Source organism: Stegostoma tigrinum, chromosome 15 (assembly GCF_030684315.1).
Source record: "Stegostoma tigrinum isolate sSteTig4 chromosome 15, sSteTig4.hap1, whole genome shotgun sequence".
Lineage (NCBI taxonomy): Eukaryota > Metazoa > Chordata > Chondrichthyes > Orectolobiformes > Stegostomatidae > Stegostoma > Stegostoma tigrinum.
The window spans coordinates 260357-275057 of NC_081368.1; the positions used below are offsets into that span (position 1 = coordinate 260357).

The 14701-nt window shown below is 44.6% G+C and overlaps 1 protein-coding gene across 1 annotated transcript in view; it reads right to left on the reverse strand.

Moving 5' to 3' along the window:
- Positions 1–1694: 1694 nt before the first annotated feature.
- The window catches only part of cab39l1 (calcium binding protein 39, like 1), a 55521-nt gene continuing 42514 nt past the window's right edge, over positions 1695–14701 (reverse strand). The window contains 4 exon segments of the mRNA XM_059651524.1: positions 1695–1819; positions 2408–2480; positions 2751–2893; positions 4224–4395. Of these exon segments, the coding sequence (XP_059507507.1) occupies positions 1695–1819; positions 2408–2480; positions 2751–2893; positions 4224–4395 (513 nt within the window).

Sequence of the window (14701 nt, forward strand, 5' to 3'; positions counted from 1 at the left end):
GTCCAAATTGAGAGATAGGTTCTTAATTATCAAGGGTTTTAGATTAGATTCCCTACAGTGTGGAAGCAGGCCCTTTGGCCCAACAAGTCCACACTGCTCCTTGAAGCATCCCACCCAGACCCATCCCCTTATAACCCACACACCCCTGAACGCTACAGGAAATTTAGCATGGCCAATCCACCTAATGTACACATCTTTGGACTATGGGAGGAAACTGGAGCACCCGGAGGAAACCCATGCAGTCACGGGGAGAAAGTGCAAACTCCACATGGACAGTCACTCAAGGCTGGAATCGAACCTGGGTCCCTGGTGCTGTGAGGCTGCAGTGCCAACCACTGAGCCACTGTGCCATCCTGGTTACGTGGTTACGGGGAGAAAACAGGAGAATGGGATTGAGGAACTTATCAACCATGTTTAAATGGCACAGCAGACTCAATGGGCTGAATGGCCTAATTTCTGCTCCTATGTCTTATGGCCTGCTGGTCTTAAATCCAAAATAACATTCTGGATTCCAATCCTGCCACAACAGATGGTGGAATTTGAACTCAATAAAAAAATCAGGAATCTAATGATAACCGTGAATCTACTTCCAATTGTTGGGGAAAAGCCCACCTGGTTCAACTATTAGGGAAGGGAACTGTCATCCTTACCTAATCTGGCATACATGTGACTCTAGACCCACAGCAATTTTGTTGACTCTGTACAATAAATGCAACCTAAAAGTGATGCCCCTCATCCTGTGAATCTGTGGAATTCATTCTCCCAGCGTGATGGATACCAGGACACTGGATAAATTTATCGAGGAGATGTACAGGAAAGTAGAGTTCAGGACAATATGTGATCAGCCATGATCAAATTAATGGCAGAGCATGCTGCCGGGGTGGGGGAAGGGGGGGTGGTTTCAGTGGTCTGCTCCTGCTCGTTGCTGGTAATTATTTATGTTAGAGCTGCAATCTATAATCTTTCCCTTCTGAGTTTCGTTTTCAGATTCATTTTTATGAACTTCAATAAATTGCATGGATTTCCGAATCAGCTTCCAGCATTCTGAATGAAAGTGTGTGAAATAACTCCACAGAGGCTGATATCCCATCACCAATTCACATAAGCAGTCTTTGACTATTGTGATGCCTCACTCAGAGTCAGGTACCAGAGTGTCAGTGTTTCTGATGTTTGCCCTTTTTATCTGTCAGCCAAGTCTCCCTGATTGGGACTGTTAATCTGGCCCAATCAGAGAACTCATACTCTTCGCTGTCCAGCTGGCTGACCTCATTACAATCACTACAGTGCCCCACATAGTTACAATGGAAACATCTTGGGCTTCTGAATATGGGTGGAGGTGACAGAGCTCTCCTTTCTTATCTAAGGAGGAAACATCCTGGTAAATCTTTTTGGTTCCATCTCCAAAGCATCCACATCCTCTTGGTGACCGGAACTGTATGCAATGGGCTTGAAGAGCCGAAAGGCCTGTTCCTGTGCTGTATTGTTCTTTATTCCTACTGTGCTGGGATCCTCCAAGTAAAGACTATCTCCCTTGACTTGACTGTGGCCTGCTGATAACTGACATATTCTTAGTTTTGTGTCCGCACTGAACAGCATGACAGTACATTGTAATGTGATCCTGGTATCTCTGGCTAAGGGGACTAAGCACAAAAAGGTGAGGCAGGAATAGAACACATGCAATGGTCCAAGTGGGCTCAGAGTGCAAGTGCAATGAGAGCAAGTGAAGAGCCCTGAGGTACAGCCAGGTGTAGGCCATGACGCTGCTGTAAGTTCCTGAGCACAGCATGTCTATACAGCAGTTTTAAAGCAGTGGTGTAACCTGAGGTGCAAAAACATCCTGTAAGTGGACCAGAGATATCCATGAAGATTCTTAGAGGCTAGCACATGTTGGATGTCAATACCTATGGATTTGCCCATATGTCTTATGCCTATGCCTTGTGATATCGGTGCCCATTGTCCAAATGGATGTCATTTGGAGTAAGTTGGCAGGAGCCTGCCATGCACCTGCTTTGGTTTTCACTTCAACTTTTCCCAATATCTTTATTTCATTTCCCAATAAGTAGGCGAATAACATGGAAGATTAATGAGGTGAGCTAGGCATTTATCAAGAACTTTAACAAATGTTAACTGCTGTCAATTGGCAATCTGCTGAGATAGAATCTTTCCACACCACTTGTGAAAAGCAAAACAGAAGGCACAAGGTGATCTCAATGTCAAGGTACACTGCACCAGACATCTGGCCCAGTGTTGCTTCACATCTCATTTAAAGGCAATGTCTTTACATGTTTTGTAATATTGATTGTGAGCTGAAATAGAGAAAAAACTGTTTTAGAAACCAAGAACTGTTGAAGGATTACTGCATATTTTAAAAGCAAGCAATGCGATATTCCTGGAAAGCACGATTTACACAGCTGCAGGTTCAAGCAGGCGAAGGTGTAATTGGTCTGAAGCCAAAGTTGTTCACAAATGGCAACAAGTAACTAATTGGTCAATGAAATAGTCACCAGCTAATGACAACAAAAACTTCTTCCTTCTGACAACCATGTGATTGGCTCTGGCAGCTGAACAGCTTTAGATTGTGAACAAGATGGGGAGAAGCCATCAATTCCCATAAGGCCAGGAGCTCTCTGTGTTCTCAGTGGTCAGAAAACACTTATTTCTCCTTCAGTAGTTGCTTAACCAGAGTTTTAACCAGTAGAGTTATCTTCTGATAGATCATGATTATTTCCTTATAGCTTGAGTTGATTTACCTTTAATAAAGTGGAATTCTTGTTAAGTATTGAAACTTTGTCTGTGTTTTCTGTCAATCTGGTTCTGAAAGTCAAGTCAATGAGGCATTCTGCGTACTTTTTAAAACCTTTAACTTCTGTGTTGGGGCTGATTTGATCCTCAACTGCAGAGTCATGGAGTTTGTATTAATTTGCTGAGTTTCACAAGTGAACAGAGTAAATAATTGGACATTAGATTTTAGTTAGAAGAATCCAGAATTTTGTTCTGGTTTAGGGGGAGCTTGGAGAGTGTTTTTGCAGAAGTCTGATGGAAACTGGACGTGTAAAACAGATGCTCCTAAAGATAAAAGATAGTTAAGAACTTTTAAGAAATAGGTTACTTCAGTGTTAGGAACTTATTCTAAAAGTTCCAGAACAGAAATATTTGGTTGAAACTCAAAAGTGCTATTCGAAGCTGAGAAAGACAAAGTTGTATGAGGACTCAAGGAAAAGTCTCTTTGATTCTCAAGAACAGAAATTGAAGCATCTGTGAAGTTAAACCCAACGGATGAGATCAAAAAGGGAATTTTCTTTGATGTTTGAGTACTGTGAAGGGGTGTTTTAGGGATTGATGGGATTATAATTTACTGTGTACTGAAAAATCCTTAAATCTGTGTTAAGGATAAATGGTTTGGTTTATTCCATTTTTTTCTTCAGTTCTTTCACAGAATAATTTTCTGTTTCATTGTTAAAAGAAAATCTGCAATGTAACATGCTTGTGCTTCAGTGCCAGATCACCTCATTTAAAACCAAAAGAAAATCCATCAAGTCAAATTTCAGCCTGGGATCTGACTTGTCCAGTGATAACATCAACTGGGATCATACAACATAAACTTCATTCCTGTGTATGTTTAGTTTGCATTTGTATCATTTTACCAAAAGAATGCAACATTTTCTTATCCTTGAGTATTTTGCTTCCTCACTTATTGATTGGTGTTAAATGTGCTTTAAATATACATACGTGAAGCACATTCACTAACAAGGCAATTTCTACTGAAGTTAGTGCTCGTAACAAAAATTGTGTTGTTGCATTCTCATTTGTGGCAGGTTATAGACGTTAATTTGACAGTATTAGTATGAGAGATGCAAGCAACCCAAGCATTTCAAAATATCTGTGTTGTGTCCTGCCTAGCCTAGCTGGAGATTTAAGATTCAATGATAGATTGTCATTCATGACAGTGATTGACCATTCAGTCATGTAAGCTACTTAATTTAAAACAAAATAGCAATGTACAATACAGATGTGCACACATCTGCAGATTTTGTTGCCACATAAAAATCGACAGTACAAAAGCAAATTCATACTTTACAAGAAGCAGTGGTTCAGATCAAAAACAGAAGCATTTATCCAGTTACCAGTTACACGGCTTCATTCCTTACGTGAATGACATTGCCCCACACCTTCATTTCTCCAGTGCATTTCAAATGGAATGGCAAGTTAAGTAACTATCACACCAGGTCTTTTTAAATCTTGTATCTACTTGATCAAATAAGTGTTTTCACCACAGAATTGTTCATCACCTGTCCGATCAGATTGAAACTTGCTGAGAATTTCAATCATTTTACTTTGATTCTTTAACAGGATATCCAAGACTGTTTGAGATTTATTGGAATTTGCCACAAAAAGCTGGTAGAATAGTATCATATGACCACAATTAGGAAAATAGTAATATTCCATTGACACGAGGTACAACTCAACAGGAATGTTTGCTGCAATTCAGTACCTGGTGCGGACAGGAAGGTAGAAATGAGATCACAGCAAGGGGAGGCGATAGCCTTGTGCTATTGTCACTAGTCTAAAATCTAGAGACCAAGGTAATGTTCTGAGGACGTGGGTTTGAAAACCACCATAATAGGTGGCCAAATTTGAATTAAATATTCAGCAAGAATTTTGAAATTGCCACGTGCTAGAGAGGCGAGGACTAGGGAGAGAGAGGAGTTGAACACGTGGCTACAGGGATGGTGCAGGAGGGAGGGTTTTGGATTTTTGGACAATTGGGACTCTTTCTGGGGTAGGTGGGACCTCTACAAGCAAGATGGTCTTCACCTGAACCAGCGGGGTACCAATATCCTGGGGGGGAATTTCGCTAAGGCTATTCAGGTGGGTTTAAACTAATTCAGCAGGGGGATGGGAACCAAAATTGTAGTTCGACTAAAGAAAAGGTTGAGAGTAGGGAGGTCCGAAATAAAGTTTCAGGGATGCAAGATGGCACCGGAAAGCAAGAAGTTGGTTTGAAGTGTGTCTACTTCAATGCCAGGAGCGTCCGGAATAAGGTGGGTGAACTTGCAGCATGGATTGGTACCTGGGACTTTGATGTTGTGGCCATTTTGGAGACATGGATAGAGCAGGGACAGGAATGGTTGTTGCAGGTTCCGGGATTTAGATATTTCAGTAAGAACAGAGAAGATGGTAAAAGAGGGGGAGGTGTGGCATTGTTGGTCAAGGACAGTATTACAGTTGCAGAAAGGATGTTTGGGGACTCATCAACTGAGGTAGTATGGGCTGAGGTTAGAAACAGGAAAGGAGAGGTCACCCTGTTGGGAGTTTTCTATAGGCCTCCGAATAGTTCCAGATGTATAGAGGAAAGGATAGCAAAGATGATTCTCGATAGGAGTGAGACAGACAGGGTAGTTGTCATAGGGGACTTCAACTTTCCAAATATTGACTGGGAACTCTATAGTTTGAGTACGATAGATGGGTCAGTTTTTGTCCAGTGTGTGCAGGAGGGCTTCCTGACACCGTATGTAGATAGGACAACAAGGGGCAAAGCCACATTGGATTTGGTACTGGGTAATGAGCCCAGCCAGGTGTTAGATTTGGAAGTAGGTGATCACTTTGGTGATAGCGATCACAATTCTGTTATGTTTACTTTAGTGATGGAAAGGGACAGGTGTATACAACTGGGCAAGAGTTATAGCTGGGGGAAAGGCAATTACGATGAGATTAGGCAAGATTTAGGGAGCATAGGATGGGGAAGGAAACTGCAGGGGATGTGCACATTAGAAATGTGGAGCCTATTCAAGGAAAAGCTCCTGTGTGTCCTAGATAAGTAAGTACCTGTCAGGCTGTAGAGCGCGGGAGCCGTGGTTTACGAAGGAAGTGGAATCTCTGGTCAAGATGAAGAAGAAGGCTTATGTTAGGATGAGATGTGAAGGCTCAGTTAGGGCGCTTGAGGGTATCGAGGTAGCCAGGAAAGACCTAAAGAGAGAGTTCAGAAGAGCCAGGAGGAGACGTGAGAAGTTGTTAGTGGATAGGATCAGGGTAAACCCTAAGGCTTTCTATAGGTATTTAAGGAATAAAAGAATGACGTGAGTAAGATTAGGCCCAATCAAGGATAGTAGTGGGAAGTTGTGTGTGGAGTCAGAGGAGATAGGGGAAGCACTAAATGAATATTTTTTGACAGTATTCACTCTAGAAAACGACAATGTTGTCGAGGAGAATACTAAGATGCAGGCTACTAGACTAGGTGGGATTGAGGTTCACAAGGAAGAGGTATTAGAAATCCTACAGAGTGTGAAAATAGATAAATCCCATGGGCCAGATGGGATTTATCCTCGGATCCTCTGGAAAGCCAGGGAGGAGATTGCCGAGCCTTTGGCATTGATCTTTAACTCGTCATTGTCTACAGGAATAGTGACAGAAGACTGGAGGATAGCAAATGTGGTTCCCCTGTTCAAGAAGGGGAGTAGAGATAACTCTGGTAATTATAGACCAGTGAGCCTTACCTCAGTTGTTGGTAAAGTGTTGGAAAAGGTTATAAGAGATAGGATTTATAATCATCTCGAAAAGAACAGAGTAGTAAGGGAATGGAACGCTTTGCCTGCAACGGTAATAGATTCACCAACTTTAAGTACATTTAAGACATCATTGGACAAGCATATGGATGTACATGGAATAGTGTAGGTTAGATGGGCTTCAGATCAGTATGACAGGTCAGCACAACATTGAGGGCCGAAGGGCCTGTGCTGTGCTGTAATGTTCTATGTTCTAATAATTTGATTAGGGATAGTCAGCACGGTTTTGTGAAGAGTAGGTCATGCCTCACAAACCTTATTGAGTTCTTTGAGAAGGTGACCAAACAGGTAGATGAGAGTAAACCGGTTGATGTGGTGTATATGGATTTCAGCAAGGCGTTCGATAAGGTTCCCCACAATAGGCTATTGTACAAAATGTGGAGGAATGGGATGGTGGGAGATATAGCAATTTGGCTTGGAAATTGGCTTGCTGAAAGAAGACAGAGGGTGGTAGTTGATGGGAAATGTTCATCCTGGAGACCAGTTAATGGCGTACCACAAGGGTTGGTGTTGGGTCCACTGCTGTTTGTCATTTTTATAAATGACCTGGATGAGGGAGTAGAAGTATGGGTTAGTAAATTTGCAGACAACACTCAGGTCGGTGGAGTTGTGGATAGTGATGAAGGATGCTGTAGGTTACAGAGAGACATAGATAAGCTGCAGAGCTGAGCTGAGAGGTGGCAAATGGAGTTAATGTGGACAAGTGTGAGGTGATGCACTTTGGTAGGAATAACCGGAAGGCAAAGTACTGGGCTAATGGTAAGATTCTTGGTAGTGTAGATGAGCAGAGAGATCTCGGTGTCCATGTACACAGATCCTTGAAAGTTGCCACCCAGGTTGACAGGGCTGTTAAGAAGGCATACAGTGTTTTAGCTTTTATTAATAGAGGAATCGAGTTCCGGAATCATGAGGTTATGCTGCAGCTGTACAAAACTCTGGTGCGGCCGCACTTGGAGTATTGCGTACAGTTCTGGTCACCGCATTATAAGAAGGATGTGGAAGCTTTGGAAAGGGTGCAGAGATTTACTAGGATGTTGCCTGGTATGGAGGGAAGGTCTTACGAGGAAAGGCTGAGGGACTTGAGGCTGTTTTCGTTAGAGAGAAGAAGGCTGAGAGGTGACTGAATTGAAACATATAAAATAATCAGAGGGTTAGAAAGGGTGGATAGGGAGAGCCTTTTTCCTAGGATGGTGACAGCGAGCACGAGGGGGCATAGCTTTAAATTGAGGGGTGAAAGATATAGGACAGATGTCAGAGGTAGTTTCTTTACTCACAGAGTAGTCAGGGAATGGAATGTTTTGCCTGTAACAGACATCTGGGATGTGCAGGAGTGGAATGCCTCATCATGGGAGCAGATGTGGTGGAGGCGGAGGAATTGGGAATAGGGGATGGAATTTTTGCAGGAGGGTGGGTGGGAGGAGGTGTATTCTAGGTAGCTGTGGGAGTTGGTGGGAGTGAACTGGACATCAGTTACAAGCTGGTTGCCTGAGATGGAGAATGAGAGATCCAGGAAGGTGAGGGATGTGCTGGAGATGGCTGTGGGAGTCGGTGGGCTTGAAATGGACATCAGTTACAAGCTGGTTGCCTGAGACCACCAACCTCTGGATACAACGCATCACCACCCTACCAACCTCCGGATACAACGCATCATCCTCCGACACTTCCGCCATCTACAATCCGACCCCACCACCCAAGACATTTTTCCATCCCCACCCCTGTCTGCTTTCCAGAGAGACCACTCTCTCCGTGACTCCCTTATTCGCTCCACACTGCCCTCCAACCCCACCACACCTGGCACCTTCCCCTGCAACCGCAGGAAATGCTACACTTGCCCCCACACCTCCCCCCTCACCCCTATCCCAGGCCCCAAGATGACTTTCCACATTAAGCAGAGGTTCACCTGCACATCTGCCAATGTGGTATACTGCATCCACTGTACCCGGTGTGGCTTCCTCTACATTGGGGAAACCAAGCGGAGGCTTGGGGACCGCTTTGCAGAACATCTCCGCTCGGTTCGCAATAAACAACTGCACCTCCCAGTCGCAAACCATTTCCACTCCCCCTCCCATTCTTTAGATGACATGTCCATCATGGGCCTCCTGCAGTGCCACAATGATGCCACCCGAAGGTTGCAGGAACAGCAACTCATATTCCGCTTGGGAACCCTGCAGCCATATGGTATCAATGTGGATTTCACCAGCTTCTAAATCTCCCCTTCCCCCACTGCATCCCAAAACCAGCCCAGTTCGTTCCCTCCCCCCACTGCACCACACAACCAGCCCAGCTCTTCCCCTCCACCCACTGCATCCCAAAACCAGTCCTACCTGTCCCTGCCTCCCTAACCTGTTCTTCCTCTCACCCATCCCTTCCTCCCACCCCACGCCGCACCTCCATCTCCTACCTACTAACCTCATCCCACCTCCTTGACCTGTCCATCTTCCCTGGACTGACCTATCCCCTCCCTACCTCCCCACCTATAGTCTCCTCTCCACCTATCTTCTTTTCTCTCCATCTTTGGTCCGCCTCCCCCTCTCTCCCTATTTATTCCAGAACCCTCACCCCATCCCCCTCTCTGATGCAGGGTCTAGGCCCGAAACGTCAGCTTTTGTGCTCCTGAGATGCTGCTTGGCCTGCTGTGTTCATCCAGCCTCACATTTTATTATCTTGGATTCTCCAGCATCTGCAGTTCCCATTATCACTGAGAGAGAAGAGCAGTTGGACAGACAAAGAGATGATAACTATCAGGCTGGGAGGGTGAATATACTCCTAACACCACTGGGAATCTTGGTAGCCCTCAAGCCCACAGCCAGTCTACGACAAACACTCACACGGATTAAAGATCCCATTCCCAGAACGTATCGAACCAATGTGGTTTACAAAATACCATGCAACGACTGAAATAAACATTTCATCAGGCAGCCTGGAAAACAAACATAGACACATACGGGAATTCCTAGAGGCATGGTTCTCAACGCACAATGCTTTCAACAAACATATAGAATCGGACCCTGTATATAAACCCATACAGATCAAAACCGAGAATGACAGTACTCACCAAAATGGACCGGACACTATAAGTTCCAAGGGAATTAGAATAACTTCGCTTCATTGGAGGCTCCATTGGTGATGTCACCTAGCATGGTGACAAAAAGTCTGAACAAAAACAAGCCAACAACCTCATCACACCTATTCTGTATATAGCCTGTCTAGCCCTGTTACAATTTTATAGGTTTCTATGAGATCCTCCCTCAGTCTTCTGAATGCCAGTGAATATAATTCTAATCAATTCAGCATCTCCTCATAGGCCAGTCCTGCCAGCCCAGAACTCGGTCTGGTGAACATGCTCCCTCCAGAGCTGGAATATAATCCCTCTGTTAAGGAGACCGAGACCATACACAATACTCCACATATGGTCTCACTAAGGCTCTGTATATTACAGAAAGGTATCTCTGCTCCTGTACTCAAATTCTCTCGCTATGAATGCCAAAATACCATCTGCTTTGTTCCCTTCCCTATTTCCCTTCATTCTGAAGAAGGGTCACTGGACCTGAAACATCTGACTTGTCTCCACAGATGCTGCCAGACCTGCTGAGATTTCCCAGCAATTTCTGTTTTTGTTTCTGATTTCCAGCATCCAGTTATTTTTTCTTTTGTATATATGCTATTTGCCTTCTTTACTATCTGCTGCACCTGCACACTTACCTTAAGGTCAGAAGTCACACGACACTGTTACAGTCCAACAGTTTGATTTGAAATCACAACCTTTCTAAGCACTGCCCCATCATCAGTTGAAGTGAAGAAAAGTATACAGACACAGAATTTATAGCCAGGGTTGTCAATGGACAGCGAGATCAAAGGATCATACAAATGGTGTGAGTGGTGTGGTAACAGGCTGAAAAATAAGGTAATCAAAAGTGTTAGACAGTGTCAACAACTGAATAGTAGGTGAAGGGGATGACCTGCAATCCAATTAATTGAGGCAGAGAGATAATTACAACAAAGATAAGGTGGCGTTGGAGACAGTCCAAATGGTTGGAATAACATGACGGTATAAGAGTTGCATACTGAGGGGCTAAATGAACATAGAACAATAGAGCGCAGAGCATGACCTTCAGCCCTCGATGTTGCGCCAACCTGTGAACTAATCTAAGCCCCTCCCCCTACATTATCCCATCGTCATCCATATGCTTATCCATGAGGTAACAAATAATCCCAAACTGTACAAACTAAATAAGATTACCTGCAGAGACTTAATTTTAAGCCTGTTAGCACACCACTCACAGCATTTGGATAAGCATATGGACGTACATGGAATAGTATAGGTTAGATGGGCTTGAGATCGGTATGACAGGTCGGCACAACATCGAGGGCCGAAGGGCCTGTACTGTGCTGTAGTGTTCTATGTTCTATGATTGTAACAATTTATCAAGGTTATGGTATCAAAACAGGACAGTAAGGAAGGTTTTGCAAACACAGAGCAGTGGGGTCACATGTGCAGCAACATAAAACCAGGATCACGGTTGAGGCCGTAATGACTGTATGGTACGTAGCTGCCAGGTTCTGCTCAGCAATTCTGCTTTGTTGTGTATTTCAAAGTCCGCCTTGGAGGATGCTTACCTGAAGATCAGGGACTGAATTTCATTGACTGTTGACACGTTCCCCCACTGGGAGCGAACATCCTTGTCCAGCGACTGTTGCACGGTGTCCATTCATCTATTACTATAGTGTCTGCATGGTCTCACTGATATACCAAGCCTCAGGGCGTCCTTGCCTGATTCATCAGCTGTGCTCACAAAATAGCACAGAACAGCACCCAGGCACAACACAACACCATCTGCCCTCTCAAGGCCAATCGCCACATTGTCCTCAAACCAGCAGACAAATGAGGAGCCATCATTATACTGAATGGTGCGGACTACTGCAAGGAAATATACCGACAGCTGAACAACCAGGAGCACTCCTGACAACTATCTGCTGATGCAACCAAAAGACACACCTGCCAACTCAACAGACTGATTAAAACTTCTAATCAGACCTTCAGATAGGGACGGCACGGTGGCTCAGTGGTTAGCACTGCAGCCTCACAGCGCCAGGGACACAGGTTCGATTCCACCCTTGGGTGACTGTCTGTGTGGAGTTTGCACATTCTCCCCGTGTTTGTGTGAGTTTCCTCCGGGTGCTCTGGTTTCCTCCCACAGCCCAAAGATGTGCAGGCTAGGTGGATTGGCCATGCTAAATTACCCATAGTGTTCAGGGATGTGTGAGTTATAGGAGGGTGGGTCTGGGTGGGATGCTTCAAGGGGCAGTGTGGACTTGTTGGGCCAAAGGGCCTGTTTCCACACTGTATGGGGATCTAATCATACCTGATGCAGTCTTATCCCGCACATTGTTTTTCCTTTATTCGTTCACGGGGTGAGGGTGTTTCTGACCAGGCAGCATTTATTGCCCATCCCTAATTACCCAGAGGGCAGTTAAGAGTCAACCACATTGCTGTGTGTCTGGAGTCACATGTAGGCCGGGCCAGGTAAGGATGGCAGTTTCCTTCTCTAAAGGACATTGCAGATCATAGATCATAGAATCCCTATAGATTAGAAACAGGGCCTTCAACCCACAAGTCCACACTGAACCTCAGAGCATCCCACCCAGACCAATCTCCCTGTAACCCACCTACTCTACACATTCCTGGAGTCTATGGGCAATTTAGCATGGCCAATCTACGTAACCTGCACATCGTTGGACTGTGGGAGGAAACCGGAGCACCCGGAGGAAACCCACGCAGACACAGGGAGAATGTGCAAACTCCACACAGACAGTCGCCTGAGGGTGGAACCGAACCTGGGTCCCTGACGCTGTGAGGTAGCAGTGCTAACCACTGAGCCACCGTGCTGCATTAGTGAACCAGATGGGTTTTTCCAGCAATCAACAATGGATTCACGGCCATCATCAGTTTCTTTATTCCAGATATTTATTAAATTCAAATTCTATCCTCTGCCATGGCAGGATTTGAACCTGGGCCCCAAGAACATTATAATAAAATGTGAGGCTGGATGAACACAGCAGGCCCAGCAGCATCTCAGGAGCACAAAAGCTGATGTCTCGGGCCTAGACCCTTCATCAGAGCCTTTGAATTTACAGTCTTGTGATAATACCACTAGGCCATTGCCTCCTCATTGAGGCTTCTCACATAGAAGATTTCAACTGCCTTCCAAAGGTACACAAAACCAACGAACCTGAGCATCCCAATGTATCAGGCAATGGCGTCCTGTGTAAAAACCTCTCTGGCTATGTGGCGGACATCATGAAACCCATTATACAGGGAGCCCCCAGTTTCTGTCATGACACTACAGACAGAAACTCAGCATCTACTGAGCAGTCAAACCAGAAACATGCCTCATCACAGTGGACATTTCAGCACTCTACACCAGCTTCCCCCATGATGACAGCATCACTGCAACAGCCTCAGTACTCAGTACCAACTACTACCAATTTCCAGATGCCATCCTACAACTCATCCGCTTCTTCCTTGACCTCAATATCTTCACCCTCAACAACCAGCTCTTCATCCTGACACATGGAACAGCCATGGGGGACCAGAATTGCTCCCCAAAATGCCAACATTTTTATGCAAAGGCTTGAGCAAGACCTCTTTGTTGCACAGAGCCTCTGACCAACGCTATACACCAGATACATTAACGACATTTTCTTCATTTGGATCATGGCGAGGAATCACTGAAACAACTACATAGCAATGTCAACAAGTTTCATCTCACCATCAGACTTTTCGTTCTTCAGGATCGGTTTCATTCTTGGACACACACATCTCCATCAAGAACGGACATCTCAGTGCATCACTCTACCACAAGCCCACAGATAACCTCATGATGCTGCAATTCTCTAGCTTCCACCCTAAACATACTAAAGAAGCCATTCCCTATGGACAAGCCCCATGCATACACAGGATCTACTCAGAAAAGGAGGAATGACACGTACACCTAAAAATACTGAAAGAAGCCCCAGAGGAATGGGATATGATGCTCAACTCATCGATCGCCAGTTCCGACATGACACAGTGAAAAATTGCAATGACCTTCTCAGGAGATAGACATGGGATAAGACCAATATGGTACCCTTCATCATCCAGTACTTCCCCAGAATGGAGAAACAACACCTTATTCTTTGCAGCCTTCAACATGTTATCGATAGCTACAAACATCTGCCAACTTCATCCCTACGCCCTACTTCCTGCCGAACCTGAAACAGACCATAGTTCGCAGCAAACTACCCAGCCTTCAGGACTTCACCGTCCACAACACACCCCAAAACTATGCCATAGCAACCTCCACAAGACATGTCAGATCTTCAACATGGCCACTACCATCACACATGGGAACACCACCCACCATGGGCACCGTAGGCACTCATGTGACTCGGCCAATGTTGTCTTCCACATTTGGAGCAAGCGTGGTATATTGTCAACACCATGGCAACAGATAATTGGATGCTGCACAACAATCTCCAGACAGGGATGTTCCCTCCTGGTTGGGGAGCACTTCACTGGTCAAGGACAACAGTCTCTGCTCTTCAGTATGCATCCTCCAAGGCAGCCTTTGAGATATACAACAACACAGAATTGCTGACCAGAAAGCAATAGCCTTGTTCTGTACCCATGAAGACAGCCTCAAACATGATCTTGGTTCATGTCACAGTCCATGTGACCCCACCACACTGTCCTGTCTCTGTAAAATCTTCCTTGATCTCCTGTTTTGACACCATCACCTTGATAATTTTTTTATGATCTCGCTTACCTTAATTAGTTTGTACAGCTTTGAATTACTTGCTATTTTAGTCAGACCCCTGGCATGTGACTCTTATAACCCTCATGTTATTCCATTCATTTATTTTGTCTGCAGCACTACCTTATTTTTAATTTTTCATAATTATATCTCTGCATCAATTAATTGGATTATTAATCCAATTAATAATTGATTATTCAGCTATTCAGCTGTTGACTCACATCATCCATCACTTTTGAACATCTGCAGGGGCTTATTATTCAGCCTAACAGCATGCCACTCACACTATTTGTATGATCTTTTGTTCTCTGCCCATTGATCTCTCAGCCTGTAAATTCTGTGCCT